Source organism: Lissotriton helveticus, chromosome 9 (assembly GCF_964261635.1).
Source record: "Lissotriton helveticus chromosome 9, aLisHel1.1, whole genome shotgun sequence".
Lineage (NCBI taxonomy): Eukaryota > Metazoa > Chordata > Amphibia > Caudata > Salamandridae > Lissotriton > Lissotriton helveticus.
In genome coordinates, this window is record NC_136070.1 from 820912809 (window position 1) to 820940159 (window position 27351).

Below are 27351 nucleotides of genomic sequence, written 5' to 3' on the forward strand. Positions count from 1 at the left end.
GCGGCAATATCTACCATTCCTGTTTATAATCTGCAACACACAGCCTTTCCTTTGATTTCAACGTTTTAATGGTGCTCCACATTAAATATTTTGTCTAACTAACGTGGAAACAGCATTGCTGCCCTTTGAACTAGTTCTGGGTGAAATTTTTTATATTACATAGACCATAAAATACATTCACCCCAGCACTAGTTCTAATGACAACCCTCCCTAGAACGAATTAATTTTTCTCAACAAAGCTTTAACAATTCACTGCCTTTTGTTCCTACTAAGTTCCTCAGTGAACTTCTTTAACAATGCTGCATTTTGTAAATGATGGACAAAACATTATCTTGCTGGAGACGTGGAAAAAAAACTTTCCGCTACAAACACAAGCGATTGAAAGAGCTTTTAGAGGTAAAGATAAGGCGGCCAGCACGGATCAGGGTTGGTGAGGTGGGGGACGTAACAAAAAGAAAAAAATTACCTTATTGCTGCGTCCCGTGCCTCTCCTCCGTCAAACTCGGATGAACCAGGAAGCACTGCTAGGCTCCCCTGACCAATCAGATTGGTCTGAGCGCCGTGGTTCGGCGCTCAGATGTGAGCGCCGGGGCTCGGCGCTCAGATGGGAACTGGGGACCTGGGCACGTTCTCCATGAAGAACATGCAAAGTGCGCATGACTGTTTGGCCGGCCCGAGAGGGCCGGTCAAACCACCACTGCGCACAAGGGAGTGGGCAAACCACTCCTCCCCTGGTCTGAGAGCAGAGCAGCCCCGCTCGCCCGCCACCTGCAAAGCAGATGTTGACAATAAAATGAGAATAACATCACGTAATTATAATTTTATTGTTCCTTAGTTACACTGCTTAAAAGCAATGTACCTGCAGTCGTGGAGGAGCTCAAAGTAGAATCTTCTCTATGTATGGACCTTTAACGCGGATTGAGGCTAAAACCATAAATCCAGTAAGTATTTCAATGACAGTGAAGCAGAATTTTCCCACAGGAACCACAGAGAGGAACATTTTTCCAAACTATAAAGGGATATTAACAGAGTATCTCCAATAAAATTGTTAAACATAAATCGATAATCGCTTGAATAAAGCATATGTGAACATAGTGAGGGCAAGTCAATAGGCGAATGCCAGAGCACTTTATTAAAAGAAGGAATATGCAAATGTTGGGATTTTCGGTTTTCCTGAAGGGAATCTTCCTAATGTGACTCGAAGGTAAAAGGTGAATCGTGGAAATTCAGAAGCTGCAGGTGTCAGAAAATATAAAATGCAAGTAGAACCAAGTGAAGGTTCTGATTAGAATAAGAAGGAATGTGCTTGCTCTCTTGAGTAACACTATGAGCAGAAAGTTGAAGAGCATCAGGTCTCAAGAGAGGGAGAGGGATGTTCACTTCCAAAGGTGGACGGGGGCAAGTCTAACTAAAGACAAAGCATACAAATAAATCATTAAATTCAAGAGAAAACACATTTCCCACAGTTCCCACTATAACAAGTACCAATCAGAAATCAGTGTTTCCAATGTACTTGGTGTCACCCTCCTTCTCACGAATAATACAATACCAGATTCTTCCATCATCGTGGCCTTTACGATGACTCAACAAGGAGTATCCACCTCCTCTGCCTCCCATTCCATGCTGTGCTGAGAATCATCATTCAACTAATAAATTGCAAAAAGACATGACTTTCACACAGCAAGCTAACCGAAAAAACATTATGATGAGAAAACGTGATTAGTGCAAGAAACATAAAGAAAGTTATGGACCCCAAGCACAAATACAATGTTTACTATAAAATGGATTCGGGTTCCTAGGACCACGAATGTCAATGTCAAGCTGCTTATATCCCAACTATAGCTAAATCGAAAACATATACATCACTTGTTCTCACTAAATCTAAATGTAATATAATGTGTGCACATATATAAGTAATGATTAAGCATGTTGCAAGTAAACATAATATAAAGCGCAAATAAAATATGCTAACTTTGCGTCACCACTGCTAATCTCTGTTTTAACCCCTTCGTTCTCTCCTGCATCTCGTTTACAGAATCTAGAAGCAGCCGGAGCATTTGAACTGCAGATCAAGATGGTCCAAAATTACAGAGGTTTGCTGGCCAGTGGCGAGTGCTGCAAGGGCGGCACTCCACCTTGTCTTAGAGATGAGTGCAGCACCTACTTCCGGGTTTGCCTGAAGGAGTACCAGCTTCGCGTGGTGCCTGGCGGGGCCTGCGTCATGGGGACGGGCTCTACGCCAGTGCTGGGAGGCAGTACTTTCACCATCAGAGCCAGGCATGGAGATGGAATCCTTGGGCGTGTGCATATCCCGTTTCATTTTGCGTGGCCGGTAAGGCATTTTCTATTTCTGAGACTTGTTTACATTTCATTGGTTTGCTGTATTTGAAGGGCGCCTTCAATGTGGCTTGAAAAGTGTCTCTTGTAGAAATATATTGATTTGAATAGCACCCTGAAGAGAAATGCTATACAAAGTTTCCAGAAATAGCACTGCTTTTTAAAGTGTTTGGTAACAAAAATAAAGATGCATTTAGGAAGGTGAGCAGGGATGGTATTTGCTTGAAACCAAATTTTGCTCCCGCTTGATCTTGTCTTCTATAATTGTCTCTGTATTGAAAATTTGGAAAGAACGAGATGAAGGTGAAGGGGGCTAGATTAAGGGCTGGCATGAAAAGAAAAATAAAGAAAAAAGCTGATAGGAGTGCTAACAGCCTTCAAAACAAGCATTGGCATAGCCAATAGGTCTCGCCTTTGGGGCTGTATAAGTGTTTAGCCAGAGCTATTGACTTTGCCAATGTCTTTAAGCTGTGCTGACGAGAAGTGTGGTTGCTGTGCAGCATGCTGAAAAGTTATAATAAAAAAGTGTCAGAAGCATTTTTTTACCTTATATATGACCAAGAAGGCTTAATGTACTGAACGACCATATTGAAAAAAAGTATTTACAATAACAAATGTCATCAGTTTTGTTTTGTCCTGATATTGTATTGTAAGTTGTTTTGTGGGGGGGGGGGGTGTTAAGGTTTCAGCTACCAACACACCCAGCCAGGCTTAGCAGCCATTACTGTAATGCAGACAAGTGACCTGGAAAGTCCCCTCATGGAATCACACACTGAGTGCTAATGCAGCCCCTCCCCCGCAGACAGTCATGGAATCACACACCGAGGCCTGATGGCGCAGATGGCCCTGCGGTCTGGACTTAACGGAATAATCGCTGCTTGAAGCCGGGGTGACCTCGCCCAAGCCCTCTGCTTCTGGAGCTCCCCCATAATGATGTTACACAGTCATTTATGTAAGGTGCACCACAAATTGAATTGTGTCTTAGTACCTACAGAGTAGATGCTAAGTTATGTCTTTATTATGTTATATCAGACTTGTACAACACGTCATTGTAACCAGTGAGGCCCTGTCAGGATGAGGGCAGGAAGCTGCAGCTTTGGTTGCAAGGTGTGTGTTTGTAGGAAATAACTTCTATGGGAATAGTTTGGTGTGGTGCACGAAGTCCTGATAGGTCATCTATTCTAGTCATGTCATGGTGAGCTCGAGGCTGTCGGTGTGCAGGAAGTGAGGGTAGAGTGAATTTCACTGGTATTCTGCAACCTGAGTGACTGTGCGACCCAAGGGAGCAGGTAAAACAGTAAACACAAATCTCTGTTAATCAGCGGGCGCTTGGAAGCAAAAGAGAAGGCGCAGCCACACAAACACAATACCATTATACTAACATGCGATAAAGTCATTTATCCATTAAGTGTGACATCACAACACACCAATGATGCTACATTGGGCGATAATGAAAATTAAGGGGAACTCGGGAGACAGAGGTGACCGGAGAGGCATGAAAGACGGAGGGCGGAACAGGGACGGGGTGAGCACCGAGCCTGTAGCGTTTTCAGGTGAGACCTATAAATGAAGGGGAACTCGGGAGACAGCAAAGAAAGGGGAAGAATGGAGTAATAACAAGACGGGGCAGAGTAAGAGAGACAAACAGAGTGAGGGGTAATTAGAGAGAGAGAGAGAGAGAGACGGGAGAGGAAACAGACGAAGAGCAAGATACAGGGGGAGAGGGCCAGAGGTGACCGGAGAGGCCTGAAAGAAGGAGGGCAGAACAGGGAACTATACCAAGTTAGCTGGGGACCATGGGAGCACCGAGCCTGTAGCGTTTTCATGTGAGTTACAAGGAGATCACAGGGCTGGCTGATGAGGCGCAAGCCGCACTGCTGGGAGATTAGAGGCCCGCACGCCGGGGAAGGGCGTCTGCCTGGGAGGCCGTACTGCTGGGAGATCAAGGGGCTGCTGTGAGAAGGAAAGAGGCGCTACAGGGTCAGTGCTACATTTTTGAAAACAAAAAAGACTAGCGGAACAAAGAGGAGGAAAATAGAGTACAGAAAACAGGCAGATAACACAGATTGGCGGGGTCACAATCACCTTCTAAAAAGCGCACACATTTCCATTAGTGGGATTCACAAACGACGCTCTGCATCCAAATATTGCACAACTTTCAGTTTAATGCGTGCCAGGCGAGAACTTTTCACCCTTAACTGATTTCCAGAAATAGACAGGCAGACAAATGCATGAGGCGTAACCAGCACAATAAAATAGACCTTCGCTGTGCGCTGAAAGAGATGAATTTGTAGGAACGTTTTTTGCGGAGGACACAGCGATTGAGGCAGCAAGGTATCGACTGTGCGTAAGAAATTAGCACCATTATGATAGCTCAGGGTATCGTATGACGTGTACGAAAGGGCGCCAACATTGTACGCTTTACTGTCGAAGCACACATTATAGCCGCGAGGTTGGCCTGGTGTCCTCTTCTCAGCGGCGCTTGAGTGAGTGCTCTGGCAAGGAGCGGAAAGTTGTGCAAAACAAGCAACAAAAACACGTGCCACCCCGAGACGCGCTCTGTGGTGGGGGATGGGGAGGAGCATTAAAGCGCAAGACAGAGAGGCGGAGCGAGGCGCGCGCACTTGTGCGCGTAACTGCAAGCTCTAGGCCGCCACAAGCAAAAGCGTGTGGTAGCATTTTCTGAAGTCCACTCACTAAATGTCTCGCCAGAGCAGCACATGCGCTGGCTCAGTCGAGATCTAAAAAGCGTTCACACACACATTTCTTTAGACCGTAGTCATATGGAGACTGCTGCAAGGCGCTCTAACAATCTCTGGAGATCTGCACCCTGTGAGTGGGCCCAGATTGCACATGCTAAAGATACGCCCTGAGGATGCATGAACCTTTCTTAGTGTCTTAGAGGAGTCGGTGGTTAGTGATAGAAATCCATTTTGACTGCTGTCGTCTATAACTGGTAGACCTGCCAATTTACCTGGTGCTACCTTGTGTCACAGGATATTATCTCTTTTCACACGGTTACCCAGTGAAGAGCTAATAATACACAGTGAAAGGGAAGAAGGGCTGGAAACCTCTGAAATGAGGAGGTTTCCAACTCACCTTTGGAGGTTCTGGACAAGCAATGCTCATTAAGGGGTTTGAACATCGGTGACAGCCTGAGAAATCTTTTGTGGTTTTTTTAGGTGGAGGAACATTTGGTGGCATAAGGATGCAAATGTTCCTCCTAGACAGTATCCTTACACTCTATGGCTCTCATTGTGAGTTGGCATATGAAATAGTTATTGCACATGATACAATTTGACTCCCATGAGTCAAAATTTATCAGATGCAAGAAATATAATCCCCCATAATGAGGAATACCCTCCAAATTTTGGTGCTGAAGTTTCCAAAATCTTGCTGCCTCAGTAGTTATTGCAAAAAACACAGTTGATGGACAAAATGTAGAACAATGTCATACATTCACCCCAGTACAAGGATCTGGGCCTAAATCCATCGTTTTTTTGCACTCCACACCACCCTGGGTTAGACACTGGCTATATGCAAATCAGCTCTGACCCTGTGCCTCATGGGAACAATCCAGTCCGAACTACCAAGCCATGTCTTTCCCAGACCGGAATCAAGCATCCAAGGACCGGTTTCTGGCTATCAGCCTTCATCAGCCTGGATAGCTTGACTCCAGTGATGTGGAGAGCCTGGGACTCACGTCTGAGCATACCCAGCCCACTCGGGGTGAAAATTGCAAAAAACACAGTTGATGGACAGAATGTAGAACAATGTCATACATTCACCCCAGTACAAGGATCTGGGCCTAAATCCATCCTTTTTTGCACTCCACACCACCCTGGGTTAGACACTGGCTATATGCAAATCAGCTCTGACCCTGTGCCTCATGGGAACAGTCCAGTCCGAACTACCAAGCCATGTCTTTCCCAGACCGGAATCAAGCATCCAAGGATCGGTTTCTGGCTATCAGCCTTCATCAGCCTGGATAGCTTGACTCCAGTGGTGTGGAGAGCCTGGGACTCACGTCTGAGCATACCCAGCCCACTTGGGGTGAAAATTGCAAAAAACACAGTTGATGGACAGAATGTAGAACAATGTCATACATTCACCCCAGTACAAGGATCTGGGCCTAAATCCATCGTTTTTTTACACTCCACACCACCCTGGGTGAGACACTGGCTATATGCAAATCAGCTCTGACCCTGTGCCTCATGGGAACAGTCCAGTCCGAGCTACCAAGCCATGTCTTTCCCAGACCGGAATCAAGCATCCAAGGACCGGTTTCTGGCTATCAGCCTTCATCAGCCTGGATAGCTTGACTCCAGTGGTGTGGAGAGCCTGGGACTCACGTCTGAGCATACCCAGCCCACTCGGGATGAAAATTGCAAAAAACACAGTTGATGGACAGAATGTAGAACAATGTCATACATTCACCCCAGTACACGGATCTGGGCCTAAATCCATCGTTTTTTTGCACTCCACACCACTCTGGGTTAGACACTGGCTATATGCAAATCAGCTCTGACCCTGTGCCTCATGGGAACAGTCCAGTCCGAACTACCAAGCCATGTCTTTCCCAGACCGGAATCAAGCATCCAAGGACCGGTTTCTGGCTATCAGCCTTCATCAGCCTGGATAGCTTAACTCCAGTGTTGTGGAGAGCCTGGGACTCACGTCTGAGCATACCCAGCCCACTCGGGGTGAAAATTGCAAAAAACACAGTTGTTGGACAGAATGTAGAACAATGTCATACATTCACCCCAGTACAAGGATCTGGGCCTAAATCCATCGTTTTTTTTGCACTCCACACCACCCTGGGTTAGACACTGGCTATATGCAAATCAGCTCTGACCCTGTGCCTCATGGGAACAGTCCAGTCCGAACTACCAAGCCATGTCTTTCCCAGACCGGAATCAAGCATCCAAGGACCGGTTTCTGGCTATCAGCCTTCATCAGCCTGGATAGCTTGACTCCAGTGGTGTGGAGAGCCTGGGACTCACGTCTGAGCATACCCAGCCCACTCGGGGTGAAAATTGCAAAAAACACAGTTGATGGACAGAATGTAGAACAATGTCATACATTCACCCCAGTACAAGGATCTGGGCCTAAATCCATCGTTTTTTTGCACTCCACACCACCCTGGGTTAGACACTGGCTATATGCAAATCAGCTCTGACCCTGTGCCTCATGGGAACAGTCCAGTCCGAACTACCAAGCCATGTCTTTCCCAGACTGGAATCAAGCATCCAAGGACCGGTTTCTGGCTATCAACCTTCATCAGCCTGGATAGCTTGACTCCAGTGGTGTGGAGAGCCTGGGACTCACGTCTGAGCATACCCAGCCCACTCGGGGTGAAAATTGCAAAAAACACAGTTGATGGACAGAATGTAGAACAATGTCATACATTCACCCCAGTACAAGGATCTGGGCCTAAATCCATCGTTTTTTTGCACTCCACACCACCCTGGGTTAGACACTGGCTATATGCAAATCAGCTCTGACCCTGTGCCTCATTGGAACAGTCCAGTCCGAGCTAACAAGCCATGTCTTTCCCAGACCGGAATCAAGCATCCAAGGACCGGTTTCTGGCTATCAGCCTTCATCAGCCTGGATAGCTTGACTCCAGTGGTGTGGAGAGCCTGGGACTCACGTCTGAGCATACCCAGCCCACTCGGGATGAAAATTGCAAAAAACACAGTTGATGGACAGAATGTAGAACAATGTCATACATTCACCCCAGTACAAGGATCTGGGCCTAAATCCATCGTTTTTTTGCACTCCACACCACCCTGGGTTAGACACTGGCTATATGTAAATCAGCTCTGACCCTGTGCCTCATGGGAACAGTCCAGTCCGAACTACCAAGCCATGTCTTTCCCAGACCGGAATCAAGCATCCAAGGACCGGTTTCTGGCTATCAGCCTTCATCAGCCTGGATAGCTTGACTCCAGTGGTGTGGAGAGCCTGGGACTCACGTCTGAGCATACCCAGCCCACTGGGGTGAAAATTGCAAAAAACACAGTTGATGGACAGAATGTAGAACAATGTCATACATTCACCCCAGTACAAGGATCTGGGCCTAAATCCATCGTTTTTTGCACTCCACACCACCCTGGGTTAGACACTGGCCATATGCAAATCAGCTCTGACCCTGTGCCTCATGGGAACAGTCCAGTCCGAACTACCAAGCCATGTCTTTCCCAGACCGGAATCAAGCATCCAAGGACCGGTTTCTGGCTATCAGCCTTCATCAGCCTGGATAGCTTGACTCCAGTGGTGTGGAGAGCCTGGGACTCACGTCTGAGCATACCCAGCCCACTCGGGGTGAAAATTGCAAAAAACACAGTTGATGGACAGAATGTAGAACAATGTCATACATTCACCCCAGTACAAGGATCTGGGCCTAAATCCACGTGTTTTTTGCACTCCACACCACCCTGGGTTAGACACTGGCTATATGCAAATCAGCTCTGACCCTGTGCCTCATTGGAACAGTCCAGTCCGAACTACCAAGCCATGTCTTTCCCAGACCGGAATCAAGCATCCAAGGACCGGTTTCTGGCTATCAGCCTTCATCAGCCTGGATAGCTTGACTCCAGTGGTGTGGAGAGCCTGGGACTCACGTCTGAGCATACCCAGCCCACTCGGGGTGAAATATGCAAAAAACACAGTTGGTGGACAGAATGTAGAACAATGTCATACATTCACCCCAGTACAAGGATCTGGGCCTAAATCCATCGTTTTTTTTGCACTCCACACCACCCTGGGTTAGACACTGGCTATATGCAAATCAGCTCTGACCCTGTGCCTCATGGGAACAGTCCAGTCCGAACTACCAAGCCATGTCTTTCCCAGACCGGAATCAAGCATCCAAGGACTGGTTTCTGGCTATCAGCCTTCATCAGCCTGGATAGCTTGACTCCAGTGGTGCGGAGAGCCTGGGACTCACGTCTGAGCATACCCATCCCACTCGGGGTGAAAATTGCAAAAAACACAGTTCGGGCTGGACTGTTCCCATGAGGCACAGGGTCAGACTGATTTGCATATAGCCATGTCTGAACTGGGGTGGCAGAGTGGGCTAAAGAACGGTGATGGATTAAACCCAGATATTTTGACTGGGTGTGAGTGTTTGATTGGTTCAGATGCTCCGTCCATTACCACCCCCTTTTGTATCAGTAGTTATTGGACATTTTCTCCCATTAAATATCAGCACAGTTGATTTGACAAAATGTATTTTGATATGCAATTTTTATCGCAAAGCTCATGAGTTTCTGTACATATCAGAATCTAAAGTTACTCCCTCTGTACACTTGACTCTCTAAGTGCAGCTTGGGTGAGCAGTCAAGGCCCACTCCAGTAAGGATTAGGAGGTTGGAACTCAGATACAGTATGGCACTCTTTAAACTCAATGCCCAATCACAGCCTTATGTTTTTGTTTTTTTAAAGAAACAATTTTTATTTACAAGTTGTAATGGTTTTATTTTACAAAAAAGCTAACTAGGATGGGTGAACCTACTGATAAATACCCATTGATAAGGAAGACATTTTGGAAATTGATAAACGTTGATCCGAAAAGGTCAGTGACCAATAATTTTAGCATTGATCATGAAATCTGGGAATGTTTATTTATTTATTTATTTATGCTGGTGATGCTGCAATTCCTCTTTACACAAGTATAAGATTTGCCTGGCTGCCACCCATAAAGTGCAACACCACATCTGTCAAGTTGATCCTTATGGTGAATCAGATAATCTAGAACCTCTGGCACCTCTTCTAACTGGCTGAAGATTTTAATTTGCTTAGTTAAGTACTCTCAGTCGATGGGACTGATGGGCTACCTTGTAAAGTCTTGAAAAAAGGAGACCTACTTGATGGGCTAATGTCTTAATACACCGACCAAACAAATACCTTGTGGGGTTAGATACATGTTGACAAAAGGATGATTAAGCCTCACATGGAAATGAACCCTATTTTGCAATGTGTTGTCCCTCGAATAAGCTATTAGTTAAGGGATTACATTTGTAGATCTTTAACTGGACCTAAAAGACTGGTGCTGTACCAAGAGGCTAGATTTCATTTTAGAAATATTTGTAAACTCTGCATAATATATTGTTGGTCTCAGGGCTTTTAAAGGAATCTGTTAATAAGGAAACCCCAAATCATTATTGCTGTTTTTTGAATTTTGAAAACAGAAGTTAAACCTGTAGATTGGTACTCTTGTGGGGCATGTTGAAGCTAATGGTCAATCCCTCCCATCTGCTTCAGGTGATTGGGGCACGTTGTTGTAATACATGGGTTACCGTTCCATCTGGACCAAGCAAGACATTTACTTAGTGTTTTCTGGCTACTCATGGCGTGTAGCAGGGATGCTTGCTTGCTTCTCTACTGTTTCATGTTTTTTAATTGCCGGTTTCAGTGCCATCTTAACATCTCAGGATAATTATCGTCATAACTGTGGGAGAGTGATGCCTGTTCTGTTGTATGTCAATGACACTGCTATTTGTAACCACACTAATACTAGTCTTGTATGCTCTTGTGACACATGAGTATTGGATTTGTAAATATTATGCTGAAGATAAACCAGACGAAGAGAATGGTCTTCAGTGAAAAGTCTCATAAATGAGCATTTTCGACAAGTGGTGAAAAAAATCGAAGAATCTGCTCATTTGGGAGTATTGTTCAATGGTACTAAGGGGGCCTCTGTTGAGGAAGACCAAGCATTCCCTTGTAATTACTTCTGTCCTTGCTTTAATCCGATTTAATATTTGGTGTGGTGGCTTCTTTTCGTTAGTTGCTGCTAAGTGAAATAGTGGTATGGCAGGTTTGGTGCTCACTGGTTTGGTGGAGTTGGAGGAATGAGAACCTTGATACCATAGAAGACATGCTTTCGAGAGAAACCACTACACTATGGAAATCAGTACCAATGCAGTTGTCAAGGATGGAGCATGGTTTTACTTCTGCCAAGTTTTGAGTCTTTAGGTAATTATAATGATGTACTAAGATCTTCCTAACACATGTAGCATGGAATCACACGCCATGGTCCTTCCCAATATGATTTCTAGATATCTAAATAGAAGAACCGAAATTCATAGCAATCTGCAACCAAGTATACTTTCAGCCAAAAGTTAATTTTCTTCACGCACTTATTTAAAAATGTTTTTGGGAAAGAGAGTGATCTTACCTTTATGGCCGACCTCTGTCATATGAATGTGCCATTATCCTATGCAATGTATGTTACCAATCTGAGTTTTGTATGAACTATTACCCTGAGGATCGACGTGTCCAATTATTTTTTAGATTGGGTCAGCTTCTGGTATTGGAAAGGATGTCACACTTGTTACCTTGATTTGCTCGACTGAAGATTTTTGAAGAGGAAAATTCTGAGTTGCTTTGAGATTTCTATTGCTTGTGTCACTGAATATGCTTCAATTTGTCTGCCATGGTTCTTTGCAATAAGAAAACGCATTGCTTTCTTTTCTCTTTTCTTAAATGTTGTTAAATTGGTTTATTAAATTTTGCTGCTTGCATTTTTTGTTTTTGTATTTTTAACCCAACTCAAAAGTACATTCAAATAGAAAAAAAATAAGTTGTAAAGGAAGGTACTTGAAATTAGAAACACCGGATTAAACTAGGCCTTAGATCCTTCTGAGACTCAGATATATCACAAGCAGTTTTTTTGTGCTCACGCGGTAAGGCATTTTACTCAAATAATATGTTGCCGATATAGAGTGTTATATTATTGACCAGAGACTGTAAGTATCCTGCGATCTTTACTCAGCGAGCTTGTACTACGGGGCGTGTTCCTCAGCAGCTCCAAGTGCGAGACAGAATGTTAAATCATTATCAGAGGTGCTATGCAATGTATGCTTTTTGTCCTAGAGTCTCAGCGGCCTGGAGTTCAAGAGATTGTCCACGCTAATAATTGTTTCTGGTTGTCAACTGAATCTGGTCTTAAATTCAAAATTCCAATGTATGTTTCATTTAACATAAGTAGCTCTTATTATACAAAAGGTTGGAGACCCCTGTTCTAGAACAACACATCAAAATCCATCCTCTCCTACCCACAATGTATTATTGGGGTTATTCTTATATCAAAGACTCACAACAGAGCCAGCGGGAAAGAAGGCTCCCCAAGAGTAACCTTTACAGGCTCATATCTCATTAGCAACTGGTTGTGGTCAGATACTTCTGGTGGCTGAGGCTCTAAGGGGGCCCAAGGCATACACTCATGCACTGGACCATTGGGTCTCACTTGAAACTTGAGGCAGCACTGGTTTACGGTTAGGGCTCCCCAACTGCACCTTTAAAGTCCTGTGGCTATATGTCTTTGGGACAGTGTGTCGTAGGCTGATGGTTCAAATGATTTCACAATCAGGGAGTTACCCATGATCTATGTGGTACACCCCCAGACCATAGAGTGAATCAGTGTGTGTGTATTTGAGTCAGGTTTTTGTGTGAGTGTCTGCGTGATAACAGAAATAGGGCCTGTCAATCAATCAGGCAATCAGTAAGTGGAAACTAGATCCAGGCGAAATCCAGGTAAGTAAGAGGCTAATGCCTTCCACCCCTCTTGCATTGTCTGCAGTTTAGGCACAGTCAGCTGCCTATCCATTGTCAAACTTTTTCTTACAACCCCCGCAGACAGAAGAGAGAGATGGGAAAAGATAGAGCCAGCGCTAATACATACATTCCACTCCATTCCATCAGGTGTTCGATCTCTGGGAGGGCAGTGGTAACAGGGCACAAGGAGGAGTCCTCCTCGGTGTGCTCACCTAGCTTAAGTTGGGCGCATCCAAGGTTGCCAAGATGTCTGCTCTACCAGAGTCCATAAGCTTTTGACTCTACATTGGGCCCAACGAGGGAGTGCGTTCGGGACGCATGGAAGGACATAGGGCACCACTCCCTGCCCATTTTACTCTCAAATTTCACAATCTTGGACTTCTAGATGAGAGTGACTGAGCAAGAGTTAGAGCACTACAGTTCTGCGCAGTACAGTGTAGTGTGTTTGTAGGAAAGGAAACATAGAGGTTACAAGCCTCTGTCTGTTCCGCTTCACGATTGAACGATCTTAAACTGTTAGAGGAGCAGGCTTAATTTGAGCAAGTGGGAAAGTAGAAGATTAAGTCATGTCATTGAGCCTGGATTTGTTTTTTTCGGTAAAGTAAAGGCGTTCTTCAGAGGTTGGTATGTTGACTCTGTGAAGTGTTTTATGTAAGGTGGCAGCATTAGGAGTGCTACAATGACATTGTTCAGGATTAGGACTGTAGCAGTGCATTTAGGTTGGTAACACTCTACTTGTTTTGGGGTTGAACCTAGGATTGCAATTATAATTAAATTTATATAGAGCTTACTACCCCTGACGAGGCGTTGGTGCACTTTTCGGCAAGTAGCATTCTACTTCAGGACCCAAAAAGGATTAGTGGTGAGTTAGTATAGGGAAATATGAAATTAAGTTGAGCGGTGGACACGTGAGTCTGTTATTTGGGTTGAAAATGATAGTGGGGAGATAGAACAGGGAGGGGTTTGAATTTATATAGCGCTTGGTACACCTGATGACTGTGAGGCATCAAGCGCTTTTTGAGGAGTAGCACGCTACTCTGGAACCCAAACAGGATTAGTGTGTTGATGTTCAGAATCTGTGATCGTGTCAGTTTCAGTGCAGTTCAACTTAAAACTAGCTTTGAAAGCCTTTCATTGAGTCCATACATTGGTCAGTGTTCAGTTCAAGCCTTAGGCCGTATACATTGTGTTTATTGACGCCATACTTTCTAGGAAAACGGATGTCCCTCAGGCACCTCTCTATGTTCTTGCACTTTGGTGAGGTTTGGGGGAAGGGTGTGTAGGAGTCAGTTAGAGGTGGTAGCATCTAGGAAAGTAAAGCAGTTCAACTTTCGACTGTTTTAACAGCTGACCTTTGCCTGTTATGGTCCTAGAAATCTGTGCTCATGAGTCTTTCCAGGAATTGTTACTCTACTGTGAATTATTCCGGTCTCTGCTGACTGTGGCAGAGAGATAGCACTGCAGTGCTCTATAAACCATACACCAGTGTTGAGTTGGATTTCGTACAGTCGATAAGTGTTGGGTCAGTGAAGTAATAATATATTGCGGTTGGTGCAGGCTTTTTGTTGGGGCTGGTACAGAAGCAGTGTTTTGGAATTGGTACATCAGCTTGTTTTGGGGTTGGTACTGTGTCATTGTTTTGGGTGTAATTGTACTGTGTTGATACAGCAGCATTGTGTTGGGGTTGGTGTGGTAGCGTTACTAGGTATTGGTACAGCAGTGTAATACTATCAGCATTTTCCACAGTTGTGCTTCGTTGGTGTTGTTACTGTAGCATTGTGTTGGATCAGTAACATGTTGAGGTTGGAATTGTGGTATGGTTGGCACCAAGATTCTGTGCTGGGGCCGTGACTTTGCTTAGTGATTGATTAAGAATGTGGTGTTGTGCTTGAAAGAAACAAATCAGAAAACCTCTACACCACATCACCTTGAACTAAATGCTGGCTATGAGCTTTTGCACTGGAAATATTAGTGTTCAGTAGGCAATATTACTATTTCGTTAGTCTTGTAGTATAGTGCTATTTTTGCAGCAGTGACATTATGTTGTCTGCCTATTGCAGTACTGAGTTGCACAATGAGTGCTTTGTTAGTTGCTTTGTTATTGATGTACTTTGGGTTTGTATGAGGGGGTTGTTTTGTTAGCATTGGAGGGCTCCTGATCGCCTTGAGTAAAGATGATACTGTGAGCTTGTGTTGACCCAAGTGAACACAATCCATTTTTAACTTATAGGAACATCTTCTCAAGTTCAACGCTCCATTGGAATAATGCCACTTTAATCAGTGTATTTATTATGTTTATGGCATTATCTTCAAAATTTCTAGACCTACGGGAACATTTCTGGAATATTACGTGAACTTATGCTAAATTCCACAAAGTGCATAAAAGGTTTTAGACAAGTATCTGGTGTGACTTTTCTAGCGCATACCTCGCCTACAAAAGTTATTTGAGATATTGGCAGGAGACTGGTTCCATTGGAAAATGTTTCCCCGGGAAACACTGTCTGCTCCAACCAGGCTACTGTGGGCTTAAATCATGGGAAATTCGGTATTATGCAAAATGCAGAAAATTCCCTACATTTCACTTCAGAATTATGCAAGTTTATGCCTTGTAAGGAAACTAAGTACGGGCCTAAAAATGTCTCTAAAATGTGGCATAAAAGTGTATCATATAAAAAGAAGTATCTTAGTTTTGTGGCTGTGGTACATATGCCAGCCACTAACTCCTACTTACTTACCACACCATAGTTACGCACTGCATAGTACAAGTGTCTTATACTCGTCACAACGGTGTGGTAGCGCTCACACGAGGGCACCCTACGCAAAATTTCAAGTCAAGTTTATTAATTGATTTAGACCTTGACTGAGACCGAGATCAACAATTTAAAACTGTATAGAAATAAAAATAAAACCTTTTACATTGAGCAGTATATTAAAAAAATCTAACTTTTAATTCGCACAATACTCAACTGGTATTGCTTGTGTCTTGTAAAAAATCAGACTTTTATATTTTTTGCAGCATTTGCTAATAGGTTTTACTGCTTTTCTTACATATAAGAAGAACTTTCCTACCCTCAGTTGTTAAGACTTTAAACCTCATGAGAAGAACTAATCTTGTTATCCGCCTCTCATTCCGCTCCCTCAATCCACACAACATTGCCTCACAAAACACTGTATTCGGGATGCTGCAGTACTTTCACACGAGGGCCTATCGTGTGCTGGTCACTAATGTGGAATCTGGAAAGTGTAGCTCACAATTGAACCTATTTCTTTGCAGTAATATGTAAACTATTTTGCAGTCATTGTTTATACCTTGACAAACCCTGAAAACCAATGGTTTTCAGCCTTCAGTGCGGACCAGGAGGGCTTATATGTTTACCTTTCACACGGTGGTGCACCCTGGTTCATGCAGCTTCCTTAATCCCAACTTGTTAGCTGACCCCCATATGGATAGACACTCTGGTACCTGACTTGTGCCATTCAACCTGTTTCATTGTCTGTTTGTTAAAGCAAAAGGTAGAACTAAAACAAATACTTTAACATCCTTCCTCAGTTTCCACTTCCTGGAAGCTACTGTTTGCAGTAAATAGCTTGCTTGCACACATCCTGGGGCCCTTTAGCCTGCACACTGGATGACTAACAGTCAGTTGTATGTATATGCTGTTTTATGTGGACCTCATAAAGAGTTCCTTATCATAATAAAATAAAACTTGAAACTTGAAACTAACAGTCACAGGCATGTACCAGAGGTACGTTTGTGCGGCAACATTCATTGCCTCTTGCATCTCCATGTTCACCTGCGCGGTGTGCACCCACGGCGATGGCGGTTACGGCAGAACTACTCCTTTATTGAATGGGTACGCTTAAAACCATGACTAAACTGATATAGATGTCCTGGGAAACCATGTGCAGCGATAAGGTACTGTTGGAACTCAGTGTTTGGTAACTACAGGGGCAGCAAGAAGGACCGAGTGAAGGTCCTAGTTAGCAGTGTGGACCTGGGAAGCCTTAAACCCCAAAGGATCAGCAAAAGTGACCTTGTGTAATAACCACACTCCACGTTGTTATAGAAGTGTAAAAGGCCGTTTATTAGGACAAAGTTGCTAACATACTAATAACTTTATTAACTGTAACAATAATTCCAAGATATGAGCCCTGACATAACCCGTACAGTTTAATTCTCCCCACACCATACACAACTCACCCTCTTCCCCTTCTCTAGAGATACCATCTTATTGCTTCACTCCTCTCCATTTCACTCGATGACCTTGTTCCATATACCCAATCTCTCTTTCACTTGCCAGCCAAACACCCTCCCTTGAAGCTCCTTTCATTGCACCCCAAGCACCGCCATCAGTCACCTGTGAACACTCCCCCCAGAGAGGGGGGATCTGCCATTATATGACTCACAAACCCTCTAAAGTACTGCTAACGCCCTGCAACCTGTCCTAAACTGGCAACGCTGTAACCACAAATTCCCTCCCAACCTCCTACAACATGTAGGGTGGGTGGGAGGACTAACTTTTTAATCCCCTCCCGGTGGTGCTTGGTGTCAGGAATCGGCCAGATACTCCTCGCCTGATACCTTTATAGCCCTACCTAAAACCCTCCCCTTCCCGTAACTTGACCCACGCCCACCCTGAACTTTGCCCAGCATGAAGTACCCCAATGGAAGACTGGTCTGCGACCCTCACTTCCCCCAGGGGCGTACATCATGCAATAACCACACTCCATGTTGTTATAGAAGCTTAAAAGTCCATTTATTAGGACAAAGTTGCTGACATACTAACAACTTTATTAACACTAACAATAATTCCGAAATATGAATCCTGACAAAACCCATACAGTTTCCTTCACGCCTCATCATTCACAACTCCCTCGAGCAGAGATACCATCTCATTGCTTCACTCCTCCCCCTTTCACTCGCTGACCTCATTCAACATACCCAATCTCTCCTTCTCTTGCCCTTCAAACATCCTTCCTTGAAGCTCCTTCCATTGCTAATTTCATCCTGCGCACCACCATTAGTCACCCGCGAGGGGTGGATCTGCCCGTATGTGACTCACCATGCCTCCAAAGTACCGCCAAGCAGGAAAACCCCAAAGGGTGATTGCCTGCTCCACCTACAATCCAGTGCACCATTCGCATCTCATCAATAAGATCTGTGACACCAAATCGACATATTCCACAGTGAGCTTACCATGTTGTGAAATTTCATCATGTAGTACACATTCCCCAAGCGCGAAATGTACTCTCCATCATCCCTAAAAAGACCTGCTTCCTCCCCCCCATGCGCAATCACCTTGATATCATGTGCCTGGCAGAAACCCTCATTGCCCCTTACAACTTCCTCCGAGCCTTAATAATTGCAGCATGTTTTACGCCCCCTTCCAGACCCTGCACTGAACAAATTCAGTCCAAACAACACATGTTCCCGAAAAAAATCCTTTTGATCGCCTCCAAATCCCTATGCATATGATGGAGTAATGTCAGTCCAGACAAGTGCACTAAGTCATTTTCTCCCAGATGAATCAAAAGCATGTCCGGGCAGCCTCTATGCGGAACCAACTTTGTCTGCCATGGTAAAAGCGCACCCCAAAGCATGCCCCCTGTACCCCACCAAAGAACATTCTGGTGGCTGCTCCTCGAGCCCAGGTTTCATCCATAAACTTGTTGGTGTGCGTAGTTCGCTGCCCAGTGCACAAAGGAATGTCCCACAATCCAGGTAACAATCTTGGTTCCAGGCCCGCTCACACATTCTGCAGAAAAAAAAGAGAAACGATTAGATCAAGCCCTAAAATCATCCCTCAACAGGCCCTCTCCCCCAAGTTAGCAGTCCCCGCTACTTTTGCATATATCGCTTGCAGCATCTCAACCTCCATCTGCCAATCTGATGAATTCTGCCCCAAGACCACCCCAAAGGCGCAGCCATCGTCGCTGCTCCAATCCAGAAATGAGTGCCGAAGCTAGCTGGGTCCCGGCCTAGTTTGTGTAAAGCCATGCGTAACACTGCCAGTAACTGAAAAGCTGTGACTCTGCTGCCTGTCACGTTACGAAATACCCCTGCTGAACACCTTCCGGGCAACAATAGGAAAGCACGCCATTTCCAGACGGGGCAGACTTCACTACAACCTCCCTCCGCCAGCCACACCCAATGGCCCCTGCCCACCTGGTCAATTTTAGACCATCTCAGTCAGATCCGCAACCTCCCCTGATCCAAACGTACCTCCTCGTTCAAAAGCCCTCCCTGGCAAGCTGTCCCCAACAGTTCAGAGACCCGAAACACCCCAAAAAACTTCCAGCTCATGCAGTCTGAAAACTGAAACCTCAAATGGATCATAACAGTTCAACAGCAAAACACCCAACAGCTCCTGCAGCAACTTAAATGTAATACCGTCTCACAGAGCTTCCCTTCTCCCCCGCATTCCGGCCCTACCTCTTCAGCATCTTGCCCAGAATCTCATCCTTTGCAGGGTTGAAACCCAAATAAAGTTTACCATAAAAGGAAATCCCAGCCAATTTGCCCACAATAGGGGTATGTGACAGCACTTTAGCCATGCAACTAAGAACAAAACGCAACACTCCCTGCTCCTTATCCTGACTTCTGAAGAAAAGCCCCAAAACTCCATAAACTCGCTCCATGCCAACTTGTAGCTTCTTCAGGTAGTTTCAGCCAACAACTTCTCGACCAGTCAAATCACTCTCATTTCCCCCAGGCCCAGATGTCCGCCGGCAGCTCTGTCTTAAATTCCTCAATTCCTGTCGCCAGACAGCGAAAGTGATGCCACTGCGAACAAGACAAGGAATCAGCTATATAATTGCTGACTGCCGGTACGTGCTTTGCCTTGAAAACTATATTAAGCCGCAAGCACTCCAACATGAACCTTCGCAAAAGCCGTAACACCCTCAGATTCTTCGCTCTTTGCCTGTTCACCAGTTGGAAAAGCACCATCCTGTTCTTCAACTCGTCTCCCCAAACAGCCAGTGCCACCAGCAGTGGAAAAAACTCCAAAAAGGCAAGGCCCAGTCCCTGACTCACCAAATGTGGCAGCCACTTCTCCGTGTACTACCTTCCATCCCAAAACAGCCCAAAACCCCAAAGATCCGGCTGCATCTGAAAAGATCTGGACCTGCCAGAGCGTGTTCTCCTCTAACAAAATCTGGGGACACCCCATTGAATTCTTCCAGAAAAGTCTGCCAAACACCCAGGTCGGACACCCAAGGAGATTCTCACCCTGTGGTGTAGCAGCACCGCCCCTGACATGGCCATGCCAAGACGCCTGCAAAAAGTCCTCCCTCCTTTCACCACCCTGCATGCAAAATTCAAGAAACCCAGCAATTTGTGCACAGCCCTTAATTCAATCATTCGTTCACCAATAAACTGTAACACAAAAGCATGGATCTCTTCCACTTTCCCCTTCGGTAGACAGACCCACCACACCGAGTCCAGCTCAATGCCCAGGAACGTCAGCTCACAACTAGATCTTGCCATTTTCATAGGCACCAAAGGCACCCCAAACTCCTGTGTTAAGGCCTCAAATTGGTTCAACACCCGAACACAGTCACCCGAAGCTCTCGCCCCCCAAACAAGAATTTGCCAAGGTAATAAGACACCCCTCGGTGTCTTCTGGTTTTGGTGAAAACCCACGGCAGAAATGTACTGAGCAGCTCAAATAAGGAGCAAGAAATAGCACAATCCATCGGCAGGACTTTGTCCACAAAAATGGCACCCCTAAATTGTATTCCCAGTAGAGAAAAATCAACAGGGTGGATGGGCAGCAAGCGGAAACCAGACTTGACATCACATTCTGCCATTTCGGTCCCCCGGCCACACACCCGGACCAGACAAATGGCATCATCCACTGAGGCGTACAGTATCCTCGAATCCTCTTCAGCGATGAAGTCATTGACTAGACCCACCCTCAGGCCAAGATAGGTGGTGAATCATCCTGAATTCTCCCTGCTCTTCTTTGGGCTCTTCTTTCGGCACCACTCCCAAAGGAGAAATAATCAAATCCTCCAAAGGCTATTCGAAAAATAGACCAGCAATCCTACCCTCAGTCACTTCCTTATCCAGCTTTGCCACCGCTGCATGTGGAAGTTCCCTTACCGACTTCTTAGACCTTGGTACCCCACCCAAAACCCCTCAGTGAAACACCACATCAACCGCAATGCCGCCCCCTTGTCAGGATAAGCCGAGATTCATGGCCCTAGAGCTTCCACTTTAACTGGGGTAGGGGCCCATCGCGCCAGATTGCCCCCAGCCTCTAGAGGCCTTCCACTGCTCTGCCGGACTGGCCAAAGTGAAACATTGTTTGATAGGATGGCGTCCCCTACGTTTGGAGCAGAATCCCTTATTACAGTTCCAGCATGCCCCTGTGGTGAGCCCTGGTGGTTTCTGAGTATTTCCCACCCCAGCTCCCTGTGGAGCGGGTCGGGCTGAAAGGACTGGTACGTCACTGGCAGGCCACTGGCTGTATGCGTGGACTCTGAGGATTGAGTGGACGACATCCACTGCATCCAAAGTTCCAAATCCACCTCCCCCCATGGCTTATCCAGTTTAATACTGACCCTAGTCCAAAACTCCTCATCATAGATCAGCCAGGCATATCCCCCAAAATGCATCTGTGCTTTTCGAATGATGTCAATATATTTCAGCAAAGCTATTGGCCTGTCTAACTGACGCTCACAATAAATGCTAGTGTAAATCAAGAAAGCAGAGGTCCAATTTTCCATGCTAATGGGCACCCTCGGCCTCCTGATCAACTCCCACTCCCTCTCACTATGGAGGAGCTTGAAAACTTCAACATATTCATGCTTCCAAATCCTCAAATCCTATTCTTGTTTTTTTCTGACAAATGGGACCCCAAAAGCATGGTCAGACCCATATAGGGCTGCCTTTTCTTATGTTTATCCACCTCAGTCTCTTCTTTCCCATCCTTCCCCACTGTACCATCCATCTGGACCCCAGTACCCACCAGATATTCACCACCTTCCCCTGTCTTTGGTTCTGCGGGCTCCGCCACGTTGCCCATACGTGCGGTCCATGGTTCGACCATCACACCATCCTCCATCCCCACAGATCTACAAGGCTTACCCCTAGAGCCCATATACCCCACATCCCATGTCATCCATCACTTGCTTTTACTTGCCATCATGTCACTGTTGATGATCTTTTCTTTGTGGCAGTCACCGGTGCTCCGGTGTTCGCTGGTTTTGCCACTCCCCTTGGCCCCACTTGCCACCTGAAACACACCAACTTCTCCGGTTGTCTTCATTCCCTTCCCAGGTCTCACCAGTGCCTCATCTTCATCATTACGCAACTCTCCCTCCTCTCATTTGTCACTATCATCCTCATAATCAAGCATCAGCTCCGCTTCACCTACAGTCTCGGCACACACAGGCTCCTCCACCACACATTTCTCACCCTGCACATACGCTTCATGTTGCAATGGGTGATGCTCTGCTGCGATTCCCTGTGTGCAATGCCTCTAAGGAGGGCAGGATGCCACGGACCCCCTGCTGCTTCGGGCCAATGGCCTGAGGCCGCCTTGCGCCCTGCTGGCATGGCCACCTTTCTACCGGCCTCACCCGCCGGTCTTGCTCCCCCCACCCCCAGCAGGCTGCTCCAACCTGGGGAGGAGTGCCGTACACCACCAGGCCCCCGAGCTCTGCTGGCTGCCACCTTAAGCCCCTCTCTGTCCTGCTCTTCTAGGACCCATACCCACTGTCCTCTGACGCTATGGCCACCCGCCCTCTTTTTTTTCCCTGAGTCTCATTATTCTGGGGGTCCCCCATCCCAGGAGTGAGGGCAGTCACCCTCTTCCTCTCCCTCTCCTCATACAGGCTTGCCCTTCTTTCTTCAGTCTCCTGTATGAGGAGGAGCTGCTCCCAGATACGCACCTCTAAATCTATCCACTGCCTTCTGCTGGGTTGGGTATCTCTTGGTATGGAAGCCACCCTCTCCCCACTGGGTCAGGTGAACCACCGTCCTAAGCCAATTTAGGGACTCCTTCCCTACCCAGCCCTCCCATCCCCTGACCAGGCGTAGCCCACTTGCTTTTTTTTTCAGAACAAGGCCTGGGGGCCCAGTCATTCGTCTCTCAGCTCTCCCAGGGGTGGCCTCACCGAGAGATCAAATGTCCCATTTCCCCCTGGGAGGCCCAAAATCTCTGTTCTTTTCTTGCTGCCTGCACGTGGCAGCGCTGTCTCTGGAGGGAAAGGCCCGGCCCCCGCCCTTCACCAAAACTGCCTCATCTTCTTCTGGGAGTCGCGCTGGGAGGCTTTTCCTCCTGCCCCCGTGCTTCGCTCCACCTGTGCCTTGTTTGGGCCCCACCAGGCCCGTCAACAGTTTCCCAGTAGGTGGTGGCTCGGGAAGGCAAGCCACCACCGCCGCGATCCCCCCAACGCTGAGCGCATTGGGCAGCGCGTCCCGAACCAGGCCTGGTTGGGGACGTCCGGCTGCAAAAGGGAGGCCCTACCTGCTTCTCCCAGTGTGATGAGGGCCTCCCGGGCTGCATTGCTGTCCAGCACAGACATGTCTGCCTTCTCCACGCTGCTCAGTAAGAACATAGACCTATAGGCAATAAAAACCAATATCTTTTTTAATCCCCTCCCTGTGGTGCTTTGTGTAAGGAAGAGACCGGATACTCCTCTCCTGACACCTTTATAGCACTACCTAAAACCCTCCCCTTCCCCTAACTTGACCTATCTCCACCCTGTTCTCTAACCAGCACAAAGGACCCTGGGAGAAGACTGGTCTGCGACCCTCACTTCCTCGGGGGGCCTGCACTCTCTGTCATGAGGACTAGAGGTGGGAAGAGCAGAAGTAAGGAGCAATCAGATGCACAAGAAACTTTTAGCCCGCCAAATATCCAAGAGGGGGTACGAAGAAGGAATCCAATAAGAAAGGTCGTCAGGACCTCGACCTTTGACTGGCCCTATTGGGGTACGGCAAGGGCAGTTTAAAAGGCATAGGAGCACCTGTAATTGCGGATATGGCAAACTCCCAAAGCACTAGCAACAACACTTTAATTTAACACAATCCCCTCACCACAAATACTTCATATAAATAAACATGTTCCTAAAGATTAACTTGTAAAGAAATAATAAGTGCATGGTTCCAATGTTTTCTTAGGTGTTCTGCAACGGTGCTGCTGAATGCTGGGGCTGTCGAATACCAAGGCCTCATTCCTCTTTCGTCCTTCACCCTACACACACTGTCTGTTTATCTCACTATTGCAGGTTCTTTTCAATCCCTGTTTTCTCCCTTTATCACTGCGTTCTCATCTTTCTGGTCCTCATTCTTTCCCCCATTTCTGCCTTGCTCTCTCTTGTTCTGGGTCAAAGGCTAATGATGTAAAACAAGTTCTAATCTCCTAAACTGAGTGCTGGCTCCCACCACATGCAAACAGTAAGCGCAGCTATTCCAGACATCTGCCGCTGGCCCTAAATTGACACCATAAGCAATATGGTCCATCTGGGGCTCCTAGTGAAGCTAACCGTTGAGCACCTCAATGCCACTCCAAATGATGGGGCTCACAATGAGGTAGTGATAAGTGCAATATTGGACTAAAATGCCAACTATGGCTGAGTGATGTTGATTAGGTCATTGCCTCACCCAATTGAAACCATTGTAACCGAGAACCTTAGACATATATTCTTTGTAAGAATACGAGCGCATAAATCTAGAGTGCACATGGCGAATGCAAATTATTGAAGCAAGACATGTAGGACGTCAGTCAAGGACACCACAATGTCCTTGAGTGACGTCTGTGAAGGACTCTGATAACCATGGCTGTACATTCGAGCGGGTCACTGTGGCATGGTCTCCCGCAGGCAGATATTAGGATTCAGTTGTGGAGGTGCAATCTCTGTCTGACACACATGGATGATTCACTCCGGGCTGCTTGGAACACATCCAGGTCTTCCCGCCTGCTCTCAGACACTTGAGCTAATCTTTTTCCGTCTTTAAATCATTTACCATCTTGTGGTCACATCTTGGCTTGCTGTCGCTTTGCCGCCTCCTTCTTAGCAGCTGCGTGTGGCTCTTATATTTGATCCTTCTGCAGTAGGGGTTTTAGGTGCTTGATGGTATTGGAGATCCCCTTATCACCGTGATCCGGGAGAGTGGAGTCAAATCGCTGAAGGTGAATACTGAAATGCACATATATCAGTTTCATTAATATTGACTACCAACCAGTGTTTAATTTCACCCGGTGGTTGAAGGTGGAGTCCACTGGTACTCATTTTTGGGGAGCTGCACTTATTTTTCCGCTCATCAGATTTTGACCCAGAGCAGGAGAGAGATGTATACAAAACTAGGAAAGGGGAGTAAGAGAAAGACGAAAACAGTCACAAAGAAAGAAAGTAAGAATGAAAAAGACCGTAAAAGAGTAATCGTAGGGGCAAAAAGTGTCTGGTGGTGGATGAGAGAGGCATAAGGTAGGATCAAGACCATGCGGCCTTGGTATTTCACAACCCCAAAATTTGAAAGCACCTGCCACAAGCTTCTGACCAAAACTCTGCACACTGGTGCCTATTCTTTTACAAATTAATCACTCCTACCAACAACATATCCCCAAGGTAAGCAGATGTGAAGTTAGAGTAGTAAGTCTATACTTCCATATGTATGCTTACCTTGACAATATGTTGCTGGTCAATATTCGGGAGTTGATATATGTGTAAGGGTTTGACCAGTCAGCCTTAGAGTGCACTTTACTTAAAACATTTTGCCTTGCACCTCCATTTTTGCTGATCTCATTTTTGTTGGCCTCAGAATTCTGTGCACTTAGCTACTGCTAACCAGTGGTAAAGTGCGTGTGCTGTCTTCTTTAAAGATGGTGAAATTGGTTTACTCTCAATTGGCACACTTAATTTACTTGGAAGTCTTAGTAAAGTGGTACTACATGTACACAGGGCCTGTAAATTAAATACTACTTGTAGGCCTGCTGCACTGTGTTGTAGTATGAATCGTATTTCCATACGAAATGCATTTTTTACTTTTCTAACTAGTTTGCGCCTTGAAAGTTTCTAGGTGATCTGTCAAGTGGGGGCAAGAAAAAAGGGAGGGTTCCAAATGCATTTTCTCCCTTAATTTTTCTATAGGAACTTTAGACACCACTACAGCCCAAACCACTGAACGGATTTAAACCAAATTTGACAGAAAGCGTGATCTTTGTTTACATAGAGTGCTTTTTGTGTTATGTTCAATAGTTTTAGAGAAATTAAGTTAAAAAAGAATGTATATTTCATGTCGCGGAGGATCAGTGGAGCCGACAGATCTCAAAATGAGATCTGATTGGCTACTGCCCAGGGGTGGCGGCTCCTCAGAAGCAGAGGAGCGTCGCCCGCTTGCTGCAAGCGCAGCAGGCAAACAAATAAATAAAATGGCATATCAATGTGATTTGTTTTATTTGCCACCACACCGGCTCACGCTGTGTACAGAGTGAGAGTGGGGCTGAATCCTGCAAATGCAGGATTATAGCACTGGTCTACAGTGCGCATTACAGATTGGCCACCTGTCTTGCGATGGCCAGCCTGCCATGTGCACTGGAGACCCAGCAATCCAAAGGCTGTGTAACAGCATGGGGATTGCTGGCACAGGCCCCCAGTCTCAAAATGAGCGCTGTGTGAGCCTGCTCCCACCAGTCCTGGAGCTGCTTTCACATCATGAAAGCAGCTCCAGGATTGGCTGGAGTTGCGTTCCACGAGTAGGAAGGTTGTCCTTCCATTTCCTGCTCATGGACAGTGCTGCACCGGTGGAGCTCCCAAACAAATCATGCGTTGTGCGCCTTACAATTGTTTTTTAAGCTAGCCGCCATTGCTGCCACCATTTCAATCAGGAAGTGGTGGCAACCATCTTAAGACTCGGGACTCAGTTGAAGGCCATGCAAGGCGGGTGTTAGGTTTACATATAGTAATTAAATATTATTTTACATTAAAACAACTAGAAATTTACTGAAAAAAACAAAGGTTGAAGTAACGTTATAGCTAGGTGAAATGTTCAGTGACAACGTAACGTTTTAAGTCTAAAAAGCACTGAAATTCACCTGTTATAGTTATAGGTATTCGAAATACCTATAACCTGTACCCTAAGATAACTATAACTTGCGTTCTCTCCATGCCCTCTAATTACCCCACATGTTACATCACTCAATACATCGTCTATGACCTCATTAATAATATCACTGCAACATTTGCAAAGAAATTATTGATGAGAAAACTGTGCATGGCGGGGGCACGAGTTATAGTTACCTTAGGGCATGTGTGTGTGTATTTTAGAGCTGTGCTCTGCTCCAGTCACCTGTCGTCATGATGTAGCATGAGGGCAGGTAAAAGACCACAATGTTTACAGTACAGATCTGCTTCAAGCCTATATGAGATATAATGGTTAAAGTACCCCCTACCGCACATTATAAGGAAGGATATTACAAGTCACTGAGGAGTTCCACA

General features: G+C 45.9%; 1 protein-coding gene across 2 annotated transcripts in view; it reads left to right on the forward strand.

Moving 5' to 3' along the window:
* The window catches only part of LOC144781907 (protein jagged-2-like), a 672332-nt gene that overhangs the window by 127856 nt on the left and 517125 nt on the right, over nucleotides 1-27351 (forward strand). For both annotated transcript variants that reach the window (XM_078660988.1, XM_078660989.1), the window contains exon 2: nucleotides 2036-2332. In XM_078660988.1, coding sequence (XP_078517114.1) covers nucleotides 2036-2332 — 297 coding nt within the window. The remainder of the gene's footprint in view (nucleotides 1-2035; nucleotides 2333-27351) is intronic.